The following is a 26,712-nucleotide window of genomic DNA, read 5'->3' on the forward strand; positions in this document are numbered from 1 at the left end:
GTGCCCTGTTTGTATAATCAATCTTATGATGATAAACTGTGATTATGACAATAAACATTTGTAGATAACCCCTGTATCTACTGTAAGTGTTAATATGTAAGCCTCTTCTGTGGATGGGTGGTGGAAATCAATGGAGCAATTGCACTCGCATAGAATACGCTTTCCAAAAACACCAAGAGAATGAGGTTCTATTCTAGTAGGCACAAATGTGATCTATACTGTAACCCATTGCAGATCTAATGATTTCTGAAATCAAGAAAACGGGAGTATGAAAATAGACCTACAGTATGAGAGATGAGGCGGGTGACTCAGAAGCCCAAAACGACCCTGCAGCGACAGTGAGTAATGGTTTGGCGTCATACTGCTCAGTCATCTTCTCACTTCCTCTCATTATTACTGGAAAAGGCTCCACTGCTTCCTGACTGACCAGAGTCCTCACACGCGAACTCAAGAATGTTTATAATGATCAAAGCTTTCCCAATGTGTTCAAGATCTGAAAATAAGGCAAGCTTTTAATTAAGATACACTCACCAAACACTTTATTAGGAACACCTGTACACCGGTCAACAGTCCATGCTGGTGGTGGTGGTGTAATGGTGTGGGGAGGTTTTCTTGGCACACTACTTTGGGCCCGTTAATACCAAGAGGTACAGCTGCCGACTCTGCTGGTTGCGGAGATGCTCCGCCAAACTGCAGCATGACTAGGGTTGAGATAAGGAAACAGACAAAGCCTAGACAAGGTCTACAGCCCGTTCCAAATTATTATGCAAATTATATTTTTCTCAGATTTTCCTAAATAGTCGATGCAAATGACAATCAGTATAATTTTCAAGTCATCAACCGTTAGAGTATAATTCAAATTGTGCAACACCCAAATGACGTGTCAGCCGATCTAATTTTGCCCTGTTTTATGTCATCATGGATTATAATTGTATAGTGGCCATACATTTACTGTTGTCATGTCAACATGTGTAGAACTGCATGAAATGTGTTTTAAAATGTATTTTTATTATTTTTATGAGGGAGGACACCCAGATCCACTTAAAAAATAAAACATCCGCAAACGTGAACCCCATGCTCCGCCTATGCCCCTTAACCCCCCTCAGACTGAGAGTACAAACTTGTACTCTAGTAATTTGTTGCAAATCATTGAACTATGACTTAATAACAGTTAGTCACCTGATATACACAAATAAGTGATAGAAGCATGGCCTTGTAAGGCATCGTTTATTGAAGCCAGGCTCTAGTTGAGAATTATTGGGTTAGAATCCTGTTCAAAGGCACTGGGGAGCAAGGCTTTATTTTAGAGAACTCAGAACACTGAATATCAACAGTTCACATGACTTTATGTGCACTTAAAATATGGATTAAAACATAAAAAGGAGGCAATTCAAAACAATATACAACACACATAATCCATTACATTGTAATATTGGGATTATATGTTGGGAAAGTAGGAGTCACTTGTCACATCTTGTTAGCGAGAGCTAGTGGTTTCAATGGGTTTCAAATCTAAATTAAAATGTGGCGCAACTGTGATATTTACATTGGCAATTTAACCATTGGACCAAAGCATATGAATGACTGTATTGAATCGTGAAGACAATATTTGAAAAAATGCCATACTTCAATGTAGCAAAAAAAGAAATTCAAGCAACCCATTGACAACTACTTGCATGAGTGGCACCAAATCTGAGGGTAGGACAACCTTGTTACAATCATGTAGTGTTTACTACAGTTTTACAATCCTTACGGCACTGAACCCTGATGGAAACATTTCAGGTCATGACCTCGACATTTTGGACAATTGGTCCCATTTTGTGCATTTTCTCCTAAATACCAGTACTACAGTATACAATAATACTATTCAAGTCCTCTTGGGGAAAGACTGCTACTCCTCTAGGAGTCTTTCCCCTCCTGAGTTCTTTTCTCCTTTTGGCCAGGTGAGTCCACCAGGCTCTTCAGTCGCTCGAGGTGATGCAGGGCCCTACAAAAACAACACACTTACTGTTTACTGACCATCTCTCATTACACACAGTTATCATCTTGAAAAGAGAACTTAACTTGAAATAACGTGAGTTTCTGTTGAGAATATAACGATATACGCTTTGTTTCTATTCTATTGGGGTTAGTGCAATATAGATGTTTCCCATTCTAGAACTGAGCGGGAACAACTAGTACTTCCTGGTCATCATATTAACTCAGTGCCTTCGGGAAAGAGTTAAGAAGGTACCTCTTTAATGATTGTCCTCCAGGAGCAGTGTCAAAGTCCTCTGGGATCTAAAAATCAACACAATTATTATAAATAATGAATGAATGAATTAGAAATTAGAATAAATTGCAAACATCAAAGATCAAATTCCTGTTATGAATGAATGGTCTTTATTGTCATTGCTATAGTACAGGTACCAAACAACGAAATTTAGGAGGGGTGGCTCCCCTGGTGCTAGGAAAGGAAAAAAAACAAAAAAAAAACACAAGAAGGGAAGGAGCTGGTTTACATAAATAAAGGCTATGTACACTATCCACTATACTATACTGTACAGATAGACGACTATCATGCATGTGACGACTGGCATGCAAGTGACAAACTTGTTTGAGAGAGAGAGCGAGCCCAGTCACATCACCAACAGTGCAGTGCCTCTGACCTGAAGTGATGAAATGTAATCTATTCTACACCCAAACAAGCTATGAGATCTCAGATCACCTTTACCAGTGTTGTCGAGTCATCCAGCGCTGGTTTGTCAGGTATGTTGGTGGGATCCAGCATGGGTGTGTCCAGTGGTGTTGTTGAGTCTGGGCCTTGGTCCAGTGTGACCTCCTGCGCCACTGCTTGGAGACTGAACAGCATATGCTTCAGGGCCTCCACGGGACCAGGGTGTTTCCGACTGCTGTAGCCTGAGGAGCAGGAGCCTACAGCCTGGACAGTACCACATGAGAGACAGGGTATAAATAAAGACCCAAGTGGATGATATACTCATTGTGTCTTAATCAGAAGCATTTACACAGACCAGATGTACTGTCTTATCTAGGAGTGTTGGTACAGACCTCCTCTTTCCCGTCTCTTGACATGTCTTTGGCGATACCTGGGTCTTCAGCCCCCCCTACTGGCACTGGAGATTTACTGCAGTTTATGGGAGCAACAGGGTTTAGTTAGTATATAATGCATACACACTGTTTAAAAATGTGTAGTTTCTGACTAGATATTGACTATTTCACTATGACACATCCATGAGAACAGAGTGTTTATTTGTGCGTATGAGAGGCCATCAACTCAATAGAGATTTTGAAAGTTTTGAGACATCTCTGCGATGAGGCAAACAATAATATTATAATGAAATACGTTAATTCTGAACAGATTTTTTTGGGGTGTTATGCTTACACTGACAACTTCATGTATGTAAAGTGCTTAATCTTCTCATTTGTATTTATGTTGAGTGTTTTTTGGCATGTCTAAGAAGAGAAGTTACTAGACGAAACAGATTAATTACCAACATGCTAGTCATTACCAACATGCTAACCACTCTACCACCTAATTACCACTCTAACTAAGAAGAGCCATTGGCTATATAACAGACAATGTAATGGGAGGATTGTCCCAGGATCGATCTGCATCAAGGATGTCCTCTGTGCCCCCAGGACTGGCCACGTCCGTCTGGTGGTGGCTGGTCAGGCTCCGGATCAGAGATTCAATCTTGTTGTCTGAGGAGGAAAACAGAGAGAACACAGGTCTCACACACTCATTTTAGAATACACTGCAGAGAATCAGTGTGTCTGCGATGAACACTAGGTGAAAGGTCTGATTTGTTTGAATGCTTCTATCAGGGGTCTAAAACTCTAGTCATTAGAAGCCACAGTGTGCGCAAGCATTCGTTCCACAAACACACCCCTGAGGGAAGAGAGATGGTCGAAATCTGTGCTCCCATCATAGTCGACGACTAGCCGTTCGGCAAGCTCCAGTCTCAACTCCCTCAGTGTCTTCGCTTCTAGCTGGTCGTTGGAATCAGAGACCGCCTCAAGATGTCTGTCGTTATTCTTCTGCAGCTCCTCATAAGAAGCCTCCAGCTCCCCTAGCCAGGAGGGCCGTCTAGGGGAGGGTGGCACGGTCTGCTCACGACCATGTTGTCTCTTACGGGAGGACTTTGTGCCAGAGGTGTCAGTATGAATGCCGCAATCCTGGAGCCAGGCGGGGTACTTCTGGTCAGGAACACTGGTGATTCCAGAGAAATCCATCTCAGACTTTTGGCTGGTCAGCCAGCGAGGGTAGCTGTGGGCGGAGGCGTCATGTGGTGGGAGATCCCTCTCACTGAGGTCTGGGGTCTGGCAGTGGCTAGGATTGCCACCGGGAGGGTCCTGTCTCAGGGGTCTACCTGCTCCTCCTCCGGTCCGCAGAGGAGCAGGGTGGTGCAGACAGGGTTTACGATGGCTGTAGATGGGCCTTGATTCAGCGGAGGACCGGCAGTAGGAGTGCTCCTGGCCCAGGGGGTAGCTGCGTGACTGGGAGAGGAAGGCGGACGTGCGGGTCACGGGTAAGGAGCCGTCGCACGGCAGGACCAACAGGTCGTCTGTCGTTAAACTGAGGCGGTCCGGGCCCCTCCGTGGACGGTGAGCGCCTGGAAGATTCAGGAAGTCCAGTTCCCTGTCTGTCAACTGTTCCTGTAGAACTGGAAAAAAAAAAAACACACTTGTTGCATTATGTAATCTATACTTCTGAAAGATAATACCAGATAAAGATATCGTTTTTTTCAATACTGCACTATGCATTCTTGCGACTCTATCAAGGTCTACAAAACTCTTTTTTTTTTTTACCATCTTTATTTCTGACGCTGATTCTGGGAAGAGTAGGGCTGGAGAAGTCTCCCTGCAGTACCACTCTCCCTGTGGACGTGTCTGAAGTAAGCATGCTCCTGTCGAAGTCTGCGATGTAGGCGTCCAGAGCCGCCGTAGCAGACCCGTACTCCCTGTCGCCGTACCGCACGGAGAGAGACAGGTCAGGCGGCTGCAGGGAGCTCCTCAGGTGGCCGGAGCGAGCCAACAGCGAGGTGACCGTTGACTCCGGTGAGAAGCTTTGACCATCTGAAGTCATCCTGTCAATAAACACAAAATGACATACCGTGACGTTAGAATTATAAGGTTCTATCTCAATTTTTGTCAAAATTGAGTTTTTTACATAATCTGATCCATTAGGTGTTTATTAATGCCTGTGTGGTGTTATTTTTAAAATGCTGACATGTTTTAGTTAGTAATTCATAAAATACAAAGGTTCCATCTCACAGAACATAATGGAATGTAAAAACTTTGACGCTCAATATCTCTGAACTACCCTAAACGGAGATAGAACCTTATCATTCTAAGCTCACAATACTATAACGTTACACAATGGATCAAACACTAGCTACAGACTAACGCGAGTATATATAGGAAATGATAGCTCGTTATATTACACTTGACTTGTCATGTTTTGGCTAAGTTGATCTGAACTCACGAGCTCAGCTGTGGGCTCGACCTAGTTAAGTGGGCGGAGAAAACTAACAGCATCCAAAACAACCCGCCAAAATATAAATTGCCATCTGTCAAAAGTAATGCCAACTTATTTTTTTATTTTATTATTGTGGGCCTTGTATTCGACCATCTGTTAAGATAACAAACAAACGCAACTTGTTGACAGTTAACAGTACACAACAACTTACCGGTAACCGTCGAACTGTCTCCAAAACACAAGAGCAGCGACTAGCCTCAACGTTGCAACAAATGTGATGGCCAACTGGAAGTGCTTCATGAGTTTTCAGAGTTATGTTGTTTTTTAAATGCATCCTTCCCTTCCCGTCCCTTGCTTCAAACAATCACTGATCTGATTTGGACAGAAAGCTCAATCAAAAGCCAATCAACTCATGTCAGATGTATTTTCCAAGAAAGGAAAGAAAAATGACACATTATTCAGAAAATATCTGGCTTGGATCTGGCACACAGATACCATTACTATTCCCTGTTCCATTACTGTTGAATGAATGGTCTTTATTGTCATTAATACAGTACAGGTACCATACAACGAAATTTAGTAGGGGGGGCTCCCCTGGTGCTTGTAAGAAAGACTAAAAACAAGAAGGGAAAAGAGCTGGTTTACATAAATAAAGGCTATGTATACTATCCACTATACTCCTATTCCCTGTTCCCTGTACTACCCCATGTTCAAGAATCAAGATTATATTCATATTATCATATTAGGTTTCTCAATGTCCAAGATGAATTGCTGAAAATGCACAGGCTATTAAAGAGGCCATGGACATGCTCTCTACCATGTGTGGATTTGAATGCTATGGGATAAGCTATCAGAAAGTTAGCTGAATAAAAGGTCTGAGAATCTATGCAGTCTCATAATGTCTCTCTAATCAATATAGGCCGGGTCGTTTCCCTCCCTTAGACCAACTCAGCATGAATAATAAGCATCGCTGCGGCTCCCTGTTGTCTCCGCGCTAGGCTGCATTCAACCATTGTCAGGCCTTTTGATGTGCCTGCATGGAATAAAGCAACGGCCGTTTGGGTTGTCCTCATATGAAGGGTCGCAAAGAGGGGGAGGAAGGGAAGAGGATGGAAGGGAGGAAGAGGGGGGGGGGGGGCTATTGTGGGTGTTAGTATGATCAACACTTTCCCTGTCTCTCTGCTGCCACTTTACAGTACATCTACATTCATTTCTTGGCATCATTATTGATCTGTCATGGGATTCAACAATTTGGTTTAAATCAATAAACATCAAGTTTCCGGCTTTATTAAATAATGAAATCCCTGTTTAGCTCTCAACTCAAGAGTGTTTTTGTGCTACTCCCTCTGATTGAGCAACACATCAGATGTTGGTCAGAGGTGCAAGAGGACGGTGTCCCAAGATAGCCCAAGATGACCAGCTTTCAAAATCATCAAATGATTTGTGCACTCTGAGCATTCTGACAGAGCTAGTTTAAAGGAACTGACCCCCCGGGGGGGGGGGATTAAGGTGCCGGTATAGCTGCCTGCCTGTTTCAACAGCTCTGTATTTCGTTTTGTTATTCGTTATAGTTTATATTAGTTTTTATACTGTTTATTCTATTATTCTATTGTCACTTTATCTTGTTGTTGTTGTTGTTTGTGAGCTGAAGCGCTCAGACTAGCCATAGCAGAATTGTTTTAGTCAACACAGAAACATTACAGTATCACATCATTAGAGATTATTATGTAATTACAGAGCATGTTTAAGAATTATAGACATGAATGCAAGCACAAGATGTACATGCAAGATAGCCGTTGTGTAAGGTCACAACCCCCACAGAGTGATGTGGTGTGAAGATATTGGATGTGAAGTTATGAAGTGAGATGTGGCCTGAGGCCTGCTAAGTGGAGCGTTTAGAGTGAGTCTCATTAGGGAGTGATGGTGATCCCTTTGGGGACCTCTCAGAGACGGTGAATATTATGAATCTAATCTATGTCCGCAAAGTGGTCTGCTATGGAAAACTAAGGCACCATCAATGGCTACTACTACGGCCTCCAGTATCTCTTTCACCACAACTCTGGGAGCAGGTTGGGTTTCACTCAGGATTTGTTTTGGGTGTGTGCAAGAGCTAAGCTATTTTAAGACAAGATGGAGATATGATCTGCAAATGTATTATAGACTTGGCAATTTGAGTACCACATTGGGCTATCAAAGGAATTTAAAATGACTATAAATACTGAATCACCAGAGGCCAACGACACATTGCAATGGCAAATCTGGCAAATCTTAACCTAAACCCTAACCCCCACACACACACACACTCTCTCTCACACACACACACACACCACACACACACACACACGCACACACGCACGCACGCACGCACGCACGCACGCACGCACGCACACACACACACACACACACACACACACACACACACACACACACACACACACACACACACACACACACACACACACACACACACACACACACAGTATTTTCTAGCCAATGCATTCAATTAATAGTCACCATCAGTCCAAAGAATATTGCTTTTCATGGTGCATTTTGACACACATTTCAATGAATTGAGTCAAATGACAATGACAAAATAGTCCCTCACTGGTGTCAATTCAAGTGTCAATTTGGAAATGTCTCCTTCATCATAATGTATGAGACACTACATAAAAAGAAACCAAAAGCTTCCAGGTATGTATGTCGTATCAAGTTTAAGGGGTTTGAGAAAGTTTCCCCTCAATCTTAACAGCAGAATTAGCCTGAATCAGTCATTGCCACTTAATTTCAGTTGATTTCTCAGAAACAATTGAATGTATCAACTTTTTGGTAACATTGTTCCAACTTTTCGAGCAATGGAAGGCGTTGAAATCATCATCGGGGGGCGACTATGAGTTATCCCTGAGTTCAGACTGAGAAATCCAATTTAGGGTGCAGCATCGATGACATAAGGGGTCGTCACGTGTGGCTGAAATGCTTACGTCGAGACTTAAACCTATTCGAAAAATGACATTTAGAGTTTTTTTTTAATAGAAATAATCATAAATATGTGATTTGTCTATGTTGCATCACAGGACCGGGGAGGGGAGAGCGAGAAGTGACGGGAGGGTTCCAAAGGGGCGGGGCCTGGTCGGTCAGAGGGGCGGGGCCTGCTCGGTCTGAGCCCGGGTGGTTGCCAGGCGCTGGGTCGGTGTGTGGGAAGTGCTGAAATTTCAGAACGTCACTGCCGAGCACCGGAGAGACACTCTGTTGTTGGACAGTTTGAAGAATCGATGAGGAAAACTGTATTTGAAATAAACATACTGAGGATTAATCCCGAAACAATCACGGAAATAGCGAGGGTTTTATTTTTCGCTCTTATTTGGTGCCTTAGTAAGTTGAAACGGCCAGAGGGGAACGATCGTTCGTCATATTCACTATTCACACGTTCTGTGTGAAAATTCAGTTGCTTTTTAAAAAAATCTTCTGGCCATAAATTGGGGTGATTCACCCTCACTCATTATTGCTAGATGATTATGGAGAAGAAGAGGATGGATTGCCCGTCTCTGCCCTCGGGTTGGAAGAAAGAAGAAGTGATCCGGAAGTCAGGGCTCAGCGCTGGCAAGAGCGATGTGTATTACTACAGGTAATCATCATCAGAGCACACATTTGCTTGAAGTTAGATAACTGTTAGCATTAGCTTGATAATCATCAATTTGGTCCTCTGGTGGTTTACCATAACTTGTTCTCAACCAAGGCAAGCAGTCAGCAAAGTTATGACACACACACACACGCACACACACAGTGCCACAATGTAGCCAATGCCAGTATCGACGTCAGTGACAGAGACAGTGACAGCAACAGAAGTTGTTACAACAACGTTGTAACGCAGCTTCAGGCTTGAGTATCTTGCTAGTGAGTCTTGATTACTAGCCTTGCTGCACTCCCTAGTTCACTTGTATGATTACCATATATGTTATGATTGATTAGAAATGCATTCTGATCATGACAAATGGCATGGCTTAAAGCCTGGTGTGTGTGTGTGTGTGTGTGTGTGTGTGTGTGTGTGTGTGTGTGTGTGTGTGTGTGTGTGTGTGTGTGAGAGAGAGAGAGAGAGAGAGAGAGAGAGAGAGAGTGAGGTGTGTGTGTGTGTGTGTGTGTGTGAGAGAGAGAGAGAGAGAGAGAGAGAGAGAGAGTGAGGTGTGTGTGTGTGTGTGTGTGTGTGTGTGTGTGTGTGAGAGAGAGAGAGTGAGGTGTGTGTGTGTGTGTGAGAGAGAGAGAGAGAGAGAGAGAGAGAGAGAGAGAGGGCAATTTACAGCATGCTTTTTCAAGAAATGCCTGGCATTGGATCATGTTGGCACACTGGCGTCTGTGCGTTGGACCTTTGGACACTAGCTAGGTAGATGTCCACACTTCAAAGCTCCACATGACCAAGGCCTAACTCCCTAGGATGATCCCAATTCTGCACAGCAACTATTTGTTGCTCTCTAGCTCTCTAGTCTCGGCTAGGGTTAGAGGGAGGTCACCACCTCTGTTCCATACATGTTGAACACTGTAGCCTGTAGGCCACTGCCTTATCACAAGCAACGAGAATGTCAAGGAGTAAAATGTGGCTTTGAAATGGCCTGATCTTGACAATGAGTTGCACTTGTTGCTCATTTGTGTGTGTGTGCGTGCGTGTGTGTGTGTGTGTGTGTGTCTGTGCGTTTTTTTTTGTGTGTGTGTGTGTGTGTGTGTGAGAGAGAGAGAGAGAGAGAGAGAGAGAGAGAGAGAGAGAGAGAGAGAGAGAGAGGGCGCTTGTTTGTGTGTATGTGTGTGAAAGAGAGAGAGAGCTTGTGTGTGTGAGTGAGTGAGAGAGAGAGAGCGCACGTATGTGTGTGTGAGAGTGCATGAGAGGGAGAGAGCGCACGTACGCGTGTGTATGTACGTCACTTGGAAAATAATCAAGGACAAAAACACTGCATAAGAAATTAATCCACCTCTCTTGATCATACCATTTTCACAGTTAGTAACAGATTTTGATGCTTGGAGTTCTCCGCGTCCTCGGTAATTATCAGTGTGTGCAAACTTAAAAGTCTAGGCCTGCTCCCATCCCCCCCTCTTCAGCGGTGAAGGCAAAGCCCTTGGGGCTTGCGCCTCTGGAGTGTGACTCCGTCGGCTGCCTAGCATCCTGGACTCCACCCCCCCCCCCTTGTCAAAAAACCTGCCTCTCATTCTTATTCTAATGGCGTGACCCCAGTGTGTGGGAAGTGCTCGCTGTATGGTGTGTGTGCGGTCTTGAGACGACTGAGTTTCAGCCTTGTCTGAGTGTAGGCCTACACTGGTGGTTTATTGGTACACGTGTACGTTCGCGCTCCTCAGTCCTCATCATGACGGGAGTGAGAGAGTGGTTGGAGGACAGCGGCGGCCTGCCATATACCCACCTGGCTATCCTTCGCCACAGAGCAGCTCAGTGACTATCCTGTGCCGTGATTACCGATGGGGTATAGTCAGAAGTTTCCGGTCCTAGTTTCCTTTCCTCTTTTCAAGGCCCGATCTTAATCTTAACAGCCTGGCCTACATAGGCCTACCATTTCACACAGTTTGATTAGCCTAGCCTTAGCCTAAAACCGTGTGGCTCCGAATAAAACTCCTGCCTCGACAGAAAAGCCACACTGAGGTTGTTTGGATTGTCGTTTTTTTTTTCCTCTTCTCTCTCCCTTTCCCTCTCTCTCTCTCTCCCCCCTTCTTGTTCCCAAGGCGAGTTCTATTCATGTGGTTGCGACGTGTGGGGGGAGGGGTGTCGGGTTTGTCTAAGGTGCTGTGGCAGGAGAGGGCTGTAAAACGATCCCACACCGGCGCTTGTGTTAATGCGAACGTCCGTCCCCCCCTACTCACTCGCGGTAAGCCTTGTAAAGGGATGTCGGTGCAGGGGACGGCCTGGGAACACAATGCCAAGTGCTGTCCCCCTGACCTCCCCCGCCTGCTGACTTCTCACACCTTTTTGATCATATGGAGGCAGTGAATCCCATTTCCTGTTCTCTTTTTCCTCTCCGGCCTCTCCGAACGAATCTGTCTGCCTGGAATCCAAAACGCAGGCCTATCAGTGGGCTTTAGCCTCGGCCTAGCTGGACCTGTGCTATCAAAGATGCATCAGTTCGGGTATGTGATAGGCCCTGGCGTGTGTCTCGTCCTTCCTGACCTCTTTGTTTCGTAGGCCCTAGGTGTTCTTCCGTGATGTGTTTTTGGCTCTAGCCTGATTCTTTGTCTCAATGAGCCCCTCGACCTCGTCTTTTCCATCCTGGTTTTTGAGTTGTTTTTTCTCCGTGCTCTGGTTATGTCCCCCTTCCCTGTTTTGTACACAGGCGACAGCCTAACTGTTAATATTAGTCTGCAATCCACGAATTAACTGTGTCCCTCCAGTATGGGGCCTAATGTTTTGTTGAGCAACCGGCCACCCTACACTACCTAACGCATAGTTCGCTCACTATTCCCATAAAGTGGATTATGTAATGCAGTCTGGGTTTCAGGAGGGGTGTTTTGTCAAAGTTCCTGCTTCTCGGAACCTTCCTGGAATCACTGGGCAAGTCCATGGAATAGCCAGACAGAGAAGGAGGGGGAGAGGCTCTTTGGGAATGTCAACTGCTATCCCTGAGGTATTTCCTCCACAGGCTCTTAATGTTGAGATGTTGTTGTGAGTCAGCCGGGGTTCGAGTCATTTTCTCTTCCCCTACCACCTGAGTCCCACACAGAGAGCTCACTGGGGCGCCAGCGCTATTTCGCTGGATTTCTGGTTTCACTGTTGTGAACCTCCTTGCGTTTGGGAGTGTCATTCAAAACACTGCCTAGAGAGGTTAGCCTACTGCTGGATGCAAATTCGTGGGGCCAAGGCCCAGGGCTAGAGTAGGCTGTTTTTGATCGTGTGGGATCAAGCTCTGTGTTGCTGTGCACATGGTTTGTGTGTGACGTGTGCAGGCTAACACTGAAACTGCAAGTGGTGGGGGAAAATATCAATACAGTTGAGTATCGTGATGTTTTTTCGCCATTCTGTATTGATACTGTATTGATTTTTTTGCTAATTTGAATCGTGATATATCGTAGTATCGAATCCAAATACCTTAAGTATCACAATATGCATTGAATCGCGATGATAATATCATATTATGAGATCCCAGGAGATCCTACTAGCCCTCCTGTGTGCCAGTGTCATGCGAGCATTGAACATTTATAAATAAATAATGTTATTATTATTATTTCTTTAATGCTCCCATTCTATTCAATCGTTTCATCCACATCGCTCGGGTGCGTCTGCGAGTGTCTTGGAGGGCGTGTTTTCCCCCTACGTCTCATAATGAAACCTCTATGTGAGACGCTACGCTCCGAGCTTGAACGCTCTTTACTGCACAGACATGGTCAGTGTCGTTTCTGTGTAAGTCTAACGTGAAGGCAGCAAACTGACTCTCCCAAGAGTCAGGAAGTCAGGCGGGGGGGAGGCGGTTGACTCTGAGGGCTAGGTTTCTACTACAGTAAGTCTGAGGTCAATGTCGAAAGGTCAAAGGTCATAAAGGATTACCGTCACTCATCTTTTTTTTCTTTCGTTTTCAGGGCTTGCCTGGCTCTGCTCGGCCCTGTCCAGCTGAGAGAGAGAGATAGGGAGAGAGAGAGAGAGAGAGAGAGAGAGAGAGAGAGAGTGCAGATTAGTCAATGCTAATTGATGCTACGCAGAACAGCGCAGATACTATGCACATCGACACTGGGTGGGCATGAGGAGAACAGGCTGTACTAGTCTATAAACTCGTGTCGTGTGACAGACACAGGATTGTCTGTTGCCTGCACGCTGGTGTCTTATCTAAATTTTTCCCACTTACGCAGAACGCTGAGTCATTCTGTAACGCGGGGCTATCAATATCGAAACCGTAATCTGCCAGAAGATGCATTTCTAAGGCTGAACTGTTCCACTACCAGCCCACGTTAGCAGTCAGTCCACTCGAACCGGGGGGGGGGGGGGGGGGCTGAGGGCCTGAGGAAGTACAGCCGTACAGCTCTGCGACCGTGTGAAACCCCAGCTGCGTGGTGACTTGAGCGAGACGGTGAACCGCAGCTAGCTAGTGGTTTTCACCCTTTGGTGCTTCTATACAGGTTTTGCTGTGCTGCACTGGGAGCCAGACGCTTGCTCGCTGGGGCTTTTCAAAAGCCACCCGGGCCTCTTCTAGCACGTCTCGCCACGGCTCTGACGCTACGCTGACCTACATGTCAGCGACCCCGTCTGACTAGCAACTAGCACTTTAGCACTGTAGCGTGTCTGACTAGCACTTTAGCGGCTCCTCTAGCAGCCAAGCGGCCGTGCGTCCATGTTGTGTACGGAGGCTAACGCGCCACAGTGATTGGTGGCCCTCCGTAGGGAAGTGTGACGAGATGGAGTCTGTAGGAAATGTGTCTACTTAAGTGGAATTAATAGGGCCATTTACACCACAATGCACCCCCGCCCCCCTTCTTTTCCACACGACGGTACATCGCTCTCCCTTGAGTGAGTGTAGAGTGTCACTGGGAGATTAGAACGGAGGTCTGTAAAAGAGCTGGCTGTGCTCGTTGCTTTCAGATGCTCCCTCGGTTAAGGCCTACAAAGGTTTTGTTTTTCTTTCATTCTGAGTGAACAGGGGGATGATGGGATAGACACACACTGTCTCCTGTCTCCTCGTCACCACGACCCCCCTCGCTCAGACGTCTGTCTCTCAGTTCACCTCTGTCTCTGTCCGTCATCTTCAGGCAGTTTTTCCTGTCTCAGTTCTTCACTGTCACTCTCTTTTTTTCTCTCCTCTCCAGCGTCTCTGGTTGTCACTCTCCCTCCCTTTCTCTATCCATCTCGTTGTCTTGTCAGAAGAAGGGGAAAAGCGCGGCGCCGAAGGGGTTAATGTTTGCCAGCGAAGGGCAGGGGGCACTCTTCCATGGTGTGCGCCTGCCCCTCCCCCCCTCTTCCCCCTTCACCCCCAGCCCCCCTCCCCCTTCACCCCAGCCACCCCCCCCCCCTCCACATTCAACCTCCCACCCCCTCACCCCCTCCTTCACCCCCCCAGTGTAACCACAGCCAGCTCCTAGTCCTCCTACCAGCCCACGCCCTTTTGTCTCACTGACGGCACACTCTGCACCAGCCGGGGTGCAGGGTAGGGTAGGGCAGGATAGGGCAGGGCAACACACACACACACACACACCCTCTCCCTCAAAGAGAGTCTCTCTCTCAGCTCAACTCTTAGGCCTACAGGGGGGGCCTCCATGTGTCTGTCTGTCTGCCAGGGAGAACCAGCCCTGGACGCTCTCTCTCTCTCTCTCTCTCTCTCTCTCTCTCTCTCTCTCTCTCTCTCGCTCTCTCACCCAGTCACGCTCGCTTTCTACTCGCCTCGTCCCCTTTTCCTTTTTTGTAAGGCGATGACCTCATGTCATCATGGCGACTTTTTAATTGTCTTTATGCCGTGTTCAGTGTTTTAGCGAATGCAAAATGAGCACGACGGCTAAGGCGGCGTCCACGCGACGTGTTTTTCCACGGCAGCCCAAAAATGCGAGGCGCACTCCCTTTTCTTCTAACTATTTTTAACTCCGCTCCGAGAAGAGTGAGGAACGCCGCTCTGACCGCCCCCCGACGCTCCAAAGTGTGTTGTCCCAAAACAGACAATCAAAAGGCAACTCTCAATCACTTTTAAAAAAACTGTGGTGTGTGTGGACCGTGGTGCAACAGTATGAGCAAGCATGGTCTCTGGAACACGCTTCACACAGCGTCCTGTCTGGAGTTATAGAATGACTACGTTGTCGTTTTAGAGTTGTTGACTTGGGGTTTGGTAGAGCATGTTTACGTTGGTTTAGCTGGTCCTCTATTGCATAACAAACAGCTACGCTGTGGAATTCCACATAGGGCCTACTCAACCACGCTCTCCAGTGTGTGGTAACGCCAGATAGCGTGTCTGTGTGTGTGTGTGTGTCTCTGTCTGTGTGTGTGTGTGTCTCTGTCTCTCTGTGTGTGTGTGTGTGTGTGTGTGTCTCTGTCTGTGTGTGTGTGTGTGTGTGTGTCTCTGTCTGTGTGTGTGTGTGTGTGTGTGTGTGTGTCTGTCTGTGTGTGTGTGTGTGTGTGTATCTCTGTCTCTGTTTGTGTGTGTGTGTCTCTGTCTCTGTGTCTCTGTGTGTGTGTCTCTCTCTCTGTCTGTCTGTCTGTCTGTCTGTTTGTGTGTGTCTCTGTGTCTGTGTCTCTGTCTGTGTACACACACACGTGACACACGTGTCTCTGTGTCTGTGTCTGTGTGTGTGTGTGTCTCTGTCTCTCTGTGTGTGTGTGTGTGTGTGTGTGTGTGTGTGTCTCTGTCTGTGTCTGTGTGTCTCTGTGTGTGTGTCTGTCTGTGCGCACACCTCTCTGAAAGGCTGTTCTGTGGTGGTGGTGCTGGTGGGGGGGGGGTGTGTGTTCTCCAGAACGTTGACTCATAGCTGAGTCACGCTGTGCCCTTCCACCCTGCCTCCCAGTCATCTCCCTCCTTCCGCCGGCCACCGCAGCGCCGCGCGTGTGGCAAACACTATCCCGCTCGATCACATATAGGCCTAGCGAGATGGAGGTGGTGGTGTAGTAGTCATGGTGACGGTGTACTGACACCTTCTCAGCACTCAAGGTGACGATGGGCTTGAGTCACAAAACCGCAGCGCTCGGAAAACGCTCGCACGCGTCAGGCTGAACAAGTCCCTCCAAGAGCGCCGACTTCTCCTCAAGCAGAGAAAAAAGGGTTGCGAAAAAATAAATAAATACTTGATTGCTTGGCCTTATTGTTTGTTCTTTGGTCATATCTGATTGGCTGTGGCACATCTCACGGGCCCCTAGGCCTATGTTGTGTCTGGGCCGTGGGGTTGCGTAAAAGGAGCATTTGTTTAAAGAGGAAGTTATTTGTCCCGGTTTTAAGGATATGTGTGCTGAGCAAATATACGGCATAATATAATTATGTCTCAGTCTTGCCTAGCCGTTTCACTCTCACTGACTACCCCTCCATTTGTGTGTGAATTAGCGCCTCTCTCGATTTTGTCCTCTCGTCTTCCAATAAATACACATGTCAATTAATTTGTTTTACGAATAGTCTAAGTCTAGGCTAATGATTAATAATGACTAACGAATAATAACTAGTTAGCGTACTTCCTTCTGGTAGCAATATTCTACGCAGCATTACTTTGGTTCTGACATACTGTAGGGTTACAACATGAGGTCACCGCCTGCTGGTCAAGGTCATGGGCAAACAAGCAGCACTCATGTGGACTTGGTGCTTGGGTACAGGTTGGTGTCCATGGGAAGGGGCAGGACTTGAAACGTGGAATTCCCACTCCAAAATAACCCCTTCATAACGTTCATTTACTGTTGATAGACAGTATAACACAAATAACATCTTGTTTGAAACCGGAGGTGTTGTTGAGAAGGGTACAGTTTGTTTTGACTCGACTGGAGCCTAGCCTACTATCAGGCGTTTCAAACACACACACACACACACACACACACACACACACACACACACACACACACACACACACACTCACACACACATAAATAACTAATGTTATTTAGACATCAGACATTTCTCGTTGAAGAACATGGCTTGAACTAAGCCAAGTTAAAGTCGCTATCAGATGAGATGCTTTCTTTTTTGGAGTGGAGTGGGAAAGTGTGTTCATACAAGGTTTTGGATTTTGTTTATTGACATGCTACAGTGGGTGTGAGGCCTTGCGTAGCTTCTCTCTTTGCGTAGCGTATAGGCCTCCTCACAATGTCGAAGCAGCAGCAATCCACCCACTGGTGCCATTTTCACCACATGAAGAGTAAAAACATTGAATACACTCTTGGGTGGGCTCTCTCTCTCTATCTCTCTCTCTCTCTCTCTAGTCTCTCTCTCTCTCTCTAGTCTCTCTAGTCTCTCTCTCTCTCTAGTCTCTCTCTCTCTCTCTCTCTCTCTCTCTCTCTAGTCTCTCTCTCTCTAGTCTCTCTCTAGTCTCTCTCTCTCTAGTCTCTCTCTCTCTAGTCTCTCTCTCTCTAGTCTCTCTTTCTCTCTCTAGTCTCTCTCTCTCTCTAGTCTCTCTCTAGTCTCTCTTTCTCTCTCTAGTCTCTCTTTCTCTCTCTAGTCTCTCTCTCTAGTCTCTCTCTCTCTAGTCTCTCTCTCTCTAGTCTCTCTAGTCTCTCTCTCTCTAGTCTCTCTCTCTCTAGTCTCTCTAGTCTCTCTCTCTCTAGTCTCTCTCTCTAGTCTCTCTCTCTCTAGTCTCTCTCTCTCTAGTCTCTCTTTCTCTCTCTAGTCTCTCTCTCTCTAGTCTCTCTCTAGTCTCTCTTTCTCTCTCTAGTCTCTCTTTCTCTCTCTAGTCTCTCTCTAGTCTTTCTCTCTCTAGATTCTCTCTCTCACTAGTCTCTCTCTAATCTCTCTAGTCTCTCTCTCACTAGTCTCTCTCTAATCTCTCTAGTCTCTCTCTCTCACTAGTCTCGCTCTCTCACTCTCTCTCTCTCTAGTCTCTCTCTCTCTCTCTAGTCTCTCTCTAGTCTCTCTCTCTCTCTAGTCTCTCTCTCTCACTAGTCTCGCTCTCTCACTCTCTCTCTCTAGTCTCTCTTTCTCTCACTGGTCTCTCTCTCTAGTCTCTCTCTCACTAGTCTCTCTCTCTCTCACACTCTCTCTAGTCTCTCTTTCTCTCTAGTCTCTCTCTCTAGTCTCTCTCTAGTCTCTCTCTCTCTAGTCTCTCTCTAGTCTCTCTAGTCTCTCTCTCTAGTCTCTCTCTCTATTCTCTCTCTAGTCTCTCTAGTCTCTCTCTCTAGTCTCTCTCTCTAGTCTCTCTCTCTAGTCTCTCTCTCTCTAGTCTCTCTCTAGTCTCTCTCTCTAGTCTCTCTCTCTAGTCTCTCTCTCTAGTCTCTCTCTGCCCTGCAGGAGTCAACTGACTCCGCCGTAGTACGCTTTTGTGCTACCGTCCCTTTAAGAGGTTGCCTATGGAAATCACTCTGCATATGTAATGGCGCCCTGTGTACAGTGTTACGCTACGCCTGACTGGTGTGAGGTTGGCAGGCGGCTCCTCTAGCCTTGGCTGTTTGTTAACCGCTTCAACGCAGGCGTATTGGCCCTAGCCTAGAGGTTTTCTATCCAAAGCAGTAACAGTGTCGCCGTCTTGAACGAAGGCCTCTCTGTACTTTAGAGAGCCAGGCAGCGACACTGAGCTCGTCGTGTTTGTGTGATAGCCAGGAACCTCTCTTTATGTTGCAAGCCTGTTTATGGGCGTCTGGTAATTCTCAGTACTGTGTTTAGCTGTGTGCGTGCACGAGAGGAGGCTTAGTCTCTCTCCGCAGCCGCTGTGTCTTACAACACTGAGGTTAAACCGAGGACACAAACCTCGGGTTGGCCTAATTGAGATAGCAGCTAGGCATTGACGACTGACGTGTGTGAGAGTCCCAGTTCACCTCTTCGCCACCCCACTCCCCTCTAGTCCAGTCCAGTCCAGTCCAGTCCAGTCCAGTCCAGTCCAGTCCAGTCCAGTCCAGTCCAGTCCAGTCTGTGTAGGCTAGGCTACCTGTAGAGTAGGAAGTTGGGGAGGCTGTTGGCATACAATGAGCCCGTCCTCCGATTTCTACCTCCGCCAGCCTCCCTCCCGCTGTAGAGTATGAAAGCCCCTGGCCGGGGCTCTGACATGACTGTAATTCCGATAATCTGGTTTACTGGGCAGAGGTCAACACTATAAATACAACCTCTGCTGTTCCTCTCTGACCAACCGGTGTTTACCACCAAGTATGAAATTGGAGGGCTGCTGTGTAGGCTATAATCTCATTTGCAACCGCTCTCTCAGTGACTGCCAGGTCTGCTCTGGAACAGCGTGCGTGGAGAGAGTCTCCCCTGTAGGCATCAGTAGGACGGGTAATGAGGCTGAATTCCAAACCGACCCCTAGCCCCCTAATGAGGCTAAATTCCAAACCGACCCCTAGCCCCCCTAGGCCACTCTCTAGCCACTCCTGTAGATCTGACAGGGTCCTGGATTGGTGCAAGAAATTTGGGTAACATTTCCCACCCAGCCAATCAAGAGGATCTCAAGATTAAAGCTAGACTCAGCGATGTGGCGGTACCACATGAAGAGATGATTCATGTTCTCCCAAGAAAGACGCTTTGTTCTGTATGAGTGACAAACCGCATGACAAAAATACCCGTCACTGAGTCTTACCTTTAAGGTAACCATGTGGCTTAAACATGCTATCCAACCTATAGCTCTATAGGAGAGCTAGCCTAGGGAGTAGTTGCTAAGGGTCAGGGTCGGGATTGGGGAGTGGAGACGGACAAATGGGATAAACTGGCTGGGTTCCAGAACGTTTGCCTGAGGAGAATGATGAGTAAGACTTGTTGTTCATGGGAAAGTAGAATTCACTGGAAAATCCCCCCCCTTCTCTCTGGTGTTTAGGCAATTTACGTAGAAAGTGCTTTCTTTGCACAGTAAGTGCTTGAAGTTCTTTGTAAGTTGACTCATCTTGTTTAGACTACAAAGCTCTGTCATTGTACTCTTGACGGCCCTTTCAATAATGTTTCAGCAATGCTTCAGTCACACCAAATGGGTCTGCAGTGTCCTTTTCTCCTCAGGATGTCTTGTATGGAGTTCTAATTGAACTCAGCACCAACAAGGTAGAAACCTGTGCTTGAGGATGAATGAATCAATTCTTCACTAACGTGTTAAGATGCATAATGCGACCGATCCCCTATCAGATTAATAGACACATTTTTCAAAAGCGTAATTCAAGTAACAGTAACTTCCGGTACACTGATCAGCCACATGATAACCCTAACCCATTGTATTGTTATGGAGATGCAATGTACGTATGTGGATGATGTGTGGGTGTCGGACCTGTTTGTGAGCTCACAGTATTGTTTGTGTTTCGCCAGTCCCACGGGGAAGAAGTTCAGGAGCAAACCCCAGCTGTCCCGTTACCTAGGCAACTCGATGGACCTGGCATGTTTCGACTTCCGCACGGGCAAGATGATGCCGAGCAAGCTTCAGAAGAACAAACAAAGACTACGGAACGAGAACCTCGGTCTCACCAAGGTAAAGATGCATGGAGAGGTGGATGGATGGATGGTTGGATGGGTGGATGGGTGGGTGAATGGATGGATGGATGATTGGGTGGATGATTGGGTGAATGGGTGGGTGAATGGATGGATGTATGATTGGGTGGACGGGTGGCTGAATGGGTGGATGCCTGGATGGATGTTTGGGTGGATGGTTGGGTGGATAGGTGGGTGAATGGATGGATGGGTGGATGGATGGATGGATGGATGGTTGGATGGGTGGGTGGGTGAATGGATGGATGATTGGGTGGATGATTGGGTGAATGGGTGGGTGAATGGATTCGGTGGATGAATGGATGGATGCATGATTGGGTGGATGATTGGGTGAATGGGTGGGTGAATGGATGGATGCATGATTGGGTGGATGGGTGGCTGAATGGGTGGATGGATGATTGGGTGTATGATTGGCTGGATGGATGGATGGATGGATTGTTTATTTATGAATTATGTTAAAAACAAATGAGGTTTTTAACATAATGTTTTTCTTTTCTTGATGCATAGCATCACAGTACAACAATACAGGGCCACATCATTAAAACAGGTCGCTGGGTGTCGACCGACGGCAGTGTCCTTAAATGACTATTCACTCCATTCCAAACCATTTCTCTGTCAGCTTCATTTAGCAGGAGATCAGTGTGCTAGAACGTGATACTTTGAGAGAGCAATTTCTTTCGTTTCATTTATTCTGTACTGCTGTATCGGAAGTCCCCGTCGCGGTTGAGCTTTGTCATCGCCTCACAAATCTCTTTGTCGAAACTCCAAAACCTATTAATTATTATGTAATCATTTCCAAAGTCCACACAGTAGTTCTTCTCCGCCACTCGGTCTGTACCTTTCCACATCGATATTCCACAATCAATCGGCCTGTTCTTTTTCTTTTTTTTTTATATATGAAGAGATTGCAAAACGTTTACATGAAAAAAATATATAAATATAATCTACTGTACATGAACCTATTGATGGGAAATAAGCCAAGCTTTTTTTCCACAGGGCACATACTATTTGTTAATAGCCTACAGAGTGGTTGTGTGTGGGGTCGAAGGGGTAGCTGATTTAGCATGGTGGTGGTGGAGGTGTGCGTTGCATAGGCTTCATCCGGATGTGTCGTGTCTCTCTACCCACGGTGTGCTCTCGCAGGGCAGGGTTCTCTGTGTGCTTCTAGAGGCACACCGCACGCCGTTGTGAGCATGCTCACTACTGCCTCTCTGACGACAGCGGACGTCAGAGCCACTAGATCCCACAGGGCAACGCCGAGGCTTTAATTGCCTCCTGCCTGTAAAGCCACACTCACACACACACACACACACATGCATGCGTGCACATGCGCGCGCGCACACACACACACACACACACACACACACACACACACAGGAAAGACGCAGGCCACACACATGCACAGGCTCACACACACACACGCACACACACACACGCACACACACACACACACACACACACACATAGTACCATGTCCACACACACTGTTCCAACATACTGTACTATGCTCTTCCCATCCTCACTGTCAGGCAGCCAACCATGGCGGCTATATGCCTTGGCTTAGGGTGTGCATCGTTGCCAATGGCTGCTGTGGGTGTACGTGTGTACCTGTGTGTGTCTGTGTGTGTGTGTATGTGTGCGTATGTGTGTGTTTATGTTTTAGTGAATGTGTGTCTGTTAGGGAGTGTACGTGTGTTTGGGTGCGTGTATGTGCGTGCGTGCGTCCGTGTGTGTGTGTGTGTGTGTGTGTGTGTATGCTCTAATCATTGTGTTAGAGAACACCCTGGATCCATAGATAACAGCAGAAAACAGACCGGAGCAGGCAGGGCGGGGCGGGGCAGGGCAGGGCCAGGAGCTTCTAGAGGCTTCCATGACCCTGACACGGTTCTCTGTGTGGGAACATGCCTTACTCCTGAGACAGCTGAGGAAGCTGAATGTGTCCCGTTCAGACAATCAATCAACAATAAAGAATTGATTCGCTGCAACGACATATGAAACATATGTTTCACGCCCAACATATTTTGTCAGGTCCCAGTGTATATATATGCAAGCAGAGACCTGACCGTTTCAGTTTGACACACCACACACACACCGCACTTATTTGTGGAACACACCTAAAGGGATGTTCCACCTTTTTAAATGGTTTTTTCCCTGGTTTGTCCCTGACCTGGTTCGGCCCCTCTGAAAGTCTTCAGAGAGGGATTTTGTTGTAACATTAGTTTGTCTGCACGGTGTTTGGGACATATTTCCAGAATGAATGGGCCCCCCCCCCCCCAAAATAGGAGTACTCAGTATCTGTGGAAGCAACAGTATGTAACTCAAAACTGTCTGGGCTAATCAGCTAGGCCTACACCCAAGGTCAGTGCCAACGCAGGATTCTTTTTTGTTGTTGTTGAAAGAACAGAGCCTTTAAGGGCAGTGTGTATGGCAGGGTTCTCCCCAAAGAATATAAGAGGGGAGCTGTTCCACCTTATCGACTTGGCTCTGCCACTATGTAAACACTTGAATAATATCATGAAACTGATATTTAGTCATGATAGAGTTACCTTTAAGAGTTACCAACAATCACATTGTTGCTAAAAGCGAAAGTGTTATGATGTTCCTCAGTTAAATGAGCATTCTAGCCCTTTTGTGGGGGGGGGGGGGCTTTTTGGACATTACTAAATGAGAGTTGGTCCAAAAATCCCCCCAAATCCTGGCGAGAACCCTGTACGTTAACCGTTTGTTGACACGTGTAGAGCCAGGTTATGATCTGAGTTAGTCTAGAAGACTCTCCTCTCTCCATCTTCATTAGTGCCTTCCTTCTTTTGCTTCCCACAATGCCGCAGCCCTCGGGGGTGTTCCCGACGGAGACTCGGGGCAGGCTCAACCATGCTTCTCCTCTCTCGGGAGACGTGACACAGCCTAGCAACACAGCCAGCAGACGGATGGCCAGATAACATCTGAAGAATGCTTAGCTCTGTGCGCGCACACACACACACACACATACACACACACGCACATACACACACACACACACACACACACACACACACACACACACACACACACACATTGTCCGCTAACGCTTACGTCCAGGCCTAAGCTTCTTAGCCATGTAAACAAGAGTTCCTCATTAAAGAAGAACTAAAACCAGTGATTGCTGCTATCCACCCCCAGGCTGTTGGACTCAGACTGTTGTACTGGTGTAGTGAAAAAAAACGGTGCTGGACTGAAAAACAAATAAAGAAAAAAAAAAAGGGGGGATGTCCCTAATTATGTAATGCTCCCATTGTGATTTTATACCCATGACGCACACATAACCATCCTTATAACCCGACTGTTATGTCCGCCTGGACGCAGATCAGGTGATCTGATGAAAAGGATCCCAGCGGGGAAGAAACGTTTGTATGTTCAGTTGTGTCCTATTGTGTTGTAGCCCAGACAGAGACAGAGACAGAGAGACACAGAGTGGGTCAGTGAACAGGTTAATACAGCGGGCTTAGTTCTGATCCAGCGAGCCAGCGTCTCAGCACCGGATGTTGCTCTTCGTTCCTCTGTGCTGGTCACGTGACCCCCTGAGCCCAAAATAACCGTGGCTAAACACGCAGGCCAGTGTACTGTATGTGCGCAAGCGTGTGTGCGTGTGTGTGGGTGTGTGTGTGTGTGCGTGTGTGCGCATGTGTGCGTGCATGCATGTGATTCCATGTGTCTCTGTATGTATACAGTATGTATGTCTGTGTATGTCTGTGTATGTCTGTGTATGTCTGTGTATGTCTGTGTGTGTCTGTGTGTGTCTGTGTGTCTGTGTGTGTCTGTGTGTGTCTGTGTGTGTCTGTGTGCGCACACGTGCATGCTTGTATGCGCACACGTGCTTGCTTGTGTGTGTGTGTGTGTGAGTGTGCTTGTGCTTGTGCTACTGTGTGTGTGTGTGTGTGTGTGTGTGTGTGTGTGTGTGCGCGTTCGTGTGTGTCCGTCTACGCATGTGTGCGTTCACGTGGGTTCGCTGGCCGTGTGTGCTGGCCCGTCACAGCAGAACATCCGAGCGGCCATCTTACTCAAACACCTCACACACACTCACAAGCAGGGTGGATCAATACACTGTGCGTCATTGGCTGTGTGTCATGATTGAGACACATACACACACACACACACACACACACACACACACACACACACACACCTTCTCTACCTTGGCGGGAGAGGACGAGTGGCGAGTGAAAAGGGGGCTTTATAGTCCGACAGAAGAAGTGGGCGTCTTCCTTCATTCCATCCAGCCCACTCAGTCGGCCACAAGCGCATTCTTTGTAGTGTGTGTCATCACGCCAAAAAGGCTGCTCCTCGCCTCCATCTCCTTTCCCCAAAGACACTCTCACAGCCGCCTTTGTGAGACATGGTTCAGGAGTCAAAAGTGTCAACAACTAGAAGGTTCCCCCCCCACAGCGAGACAGGAATTTTTAGTCATCGGGTCGGACGACAGAAACTGAAACGGAAGGGTATGTCGTCAGCGTCCCCCCCCCCCCCCTTATCAGAGCTCGAGCCCAACGCAAACAAACAATGCATGTCACATCACTCTCTCTCTCTCTCTCTCTCTCGATGGCCTCTATTTGAGATCATGTCTTTCGAGTGAGCGGCAGGCAGCATCAAGGCATGGTGTTATCGCCGTCTATATTATTATAGTATTAGCGGCTATAATCGTGGCTAACGTTGTGCGTACTTGTGTGTTCTTAGATGTGTTTTGTACGTTTGGACCCCCCCTGTAATTGAAGTTTTGCCCCCCCATGGGAACTGTCTAGAATCAAAGTGAAGTGGGCCTATGGGTGTTTGTGCAGAGAGAGAGAGGTCGTGCCTGCGTGGTGGAGTGTTTACTCTGTCATTTGTGGTGTCGCTTACAAGCTGAGGGGGCGGCTGCCTGCTCCCTGGGACCGTGTGCTCTGATGTGCAGCTCCCCCAGAGGGCTCCATGTGCCCCTGGTATGCAGATCGCTTCTTGGGACTGGTTGTTCCCCTGGCGTGCAGCTCCATGTGCCCGCAGACACTATCTCCTCCCTGGGACTCTCTGTGCCCTGGTACGCAGCTCCTCCCTGGGACTCTCTGTGCCCTGGTAGTACGCAGCTCCTCCCTGGGACTCTGTGCCCTGGTACGCAGCTCGTTCCTGGGACTTTGTGCCCTGGTACCGGTATGCAGCTCCTCCCTGGGACTCTGTGCCCTGATACGCAGCTCATTCCTGGGACTCTGTGCCCTGGTACTCAGCTCCTCCCTGGGACTCTGTGCCCTGGTACGCCGCTCGTTCCTGGGACTCTGTGCCCTGGTACGCAGCTCGTTCCTTGGGACCCTGTGTGTGTGTGTGTGTGGGTGTGTGTGTGTGTGTGTGTGTGCTTCAAGAGACAGATCATCCACTGTAACCTGTGTGTTGGTGCAGTGTGCCGAGAGAGAGAGAGAGAGAGAGAGAGAGAGAGAGAGAGAGAGAGAGATAGAGGGTGTAGCTGGGCTGAGCCGTGCAGGCCTGCGTTAAAGCCTCAGCCTCGCTCTGCTGCTCCCCACATGTCATCGCTAGGGAGGAGTTCCTCCTCCCGCCCCCCCCCCCCTCCCCCCCGTTGTGTCTGCCAAACCACAGATCAGGGTTAACCCCTCAACTGCCGTCTGCCCTGCCTGCTCTCTCACACACACACACACACCCACGTGAGCACAATCGTGAAACAGGCCAGTACAACCAACAATTAACCGTCTCCCTTTCTCTCTCTCTCTCTCGCTGCGTCACTTGTTTGTTTGAGCTGCGAATCCTCCCTTGTACCGCGCCTCCCACGCCGACTTGTAATCACGCCAGTGACAGGAACGGACATTGACTGACAGGCGTGTGGGTTGCGTTTGCTCTGTGTCACTACAGCGGTTTCGCAGGGCATTCGAAGAGCGGATCTTGTACCGTGACCCTTTTTTCCCCCTATTTTTCTGTTCACGGCGGTGCAGATTCAATCTGGCTGTTGATCGTTTTCCATGATCTGTGGCTGGCACGAAAGTAGATGGGAACGTGATGCGTGTCTTAAAGGGGGAGGCCTATCTCTCTGCATACCAACCCTAGGTCACACTCTGATATCAAATATGTTCAAAGATTTCGCCTTATTTAGTTTGCCTCGTGATAGTCCCCAAAAGTGCAAAAATCCAAGGTAGGTCTTAAAGCAAGCGCACCTCAAATTCGTTCTTTGTTATTTTACATAATTGA

At 47.4% G+C, this 26,712-nt stretch overlaps 2 protein-coding genes across 2 annotated transcripts in view; one reads left to right on the plus strand and one right to left on the minus strand.

The window, feature by feature from the left end:
* Positions 1-1,462: 1,462 nt before the first annotated feature.
* cUnh18orf54 (chromosome Un C18orf54 homolog) lies at positions 1,463-5,086 on the minus strand (the record flags this gene model as incomplete). The annotated part of the gene is made up of 7 exons (XM_080529632.1): positions 1,463-1,987; positions 2,234-2,280; positions 2,708-2,920; positions 3,049-3,124; positions 3,579-3,702; positions 3,888-4,664; positions 4,810-5,086. 7 exons carry the CDS (start codon positions 5,084-5,086, stop codon positions 1,900-1,902), a joined length of 1,602 nt encoding a protein of 533 aa, XP_080385758.1. The 3' UTR covers positions 1,463-1,899.
* A 3,623-nt stretch (positions 5,087-8,709) lies between these two features.
* The window catches only part of mbd2 (methyl-CpG binding domain protein 2), a 41,251-nt gene continuing 23,248 nt past the window's right edge, over positions 8,710-26,712 (plus strand). The window contains exons 1-2 of the mRNA XM_080530395.1: positions 8,710-9,101; positions 20,338-20,497. Of these exons, the coding sequence (XP_080386521.1) occupies positions 8,986-9,101; positions 20,338-20,497 (276 nt within the window). The 5' untranslated portion in view covers positions 8,710-8,985. The remainder of the gene's footprint in view (positions 9,102-20,337; positions 20,498-26,712) is intronic.

The sequence above is a fragment of the Nansenia antarctica genome (genome assembly GCF_963989245.1).
Source record: "Nansenia antarctica genome assembly, chromosome: 4".
Taxonomy (NCBI): Eukaryota; Metazoa; Chordata; class Actinopteri; order Argentiniformes; family Microstomatidae; genus Nansenia; species Nansenia antarctica.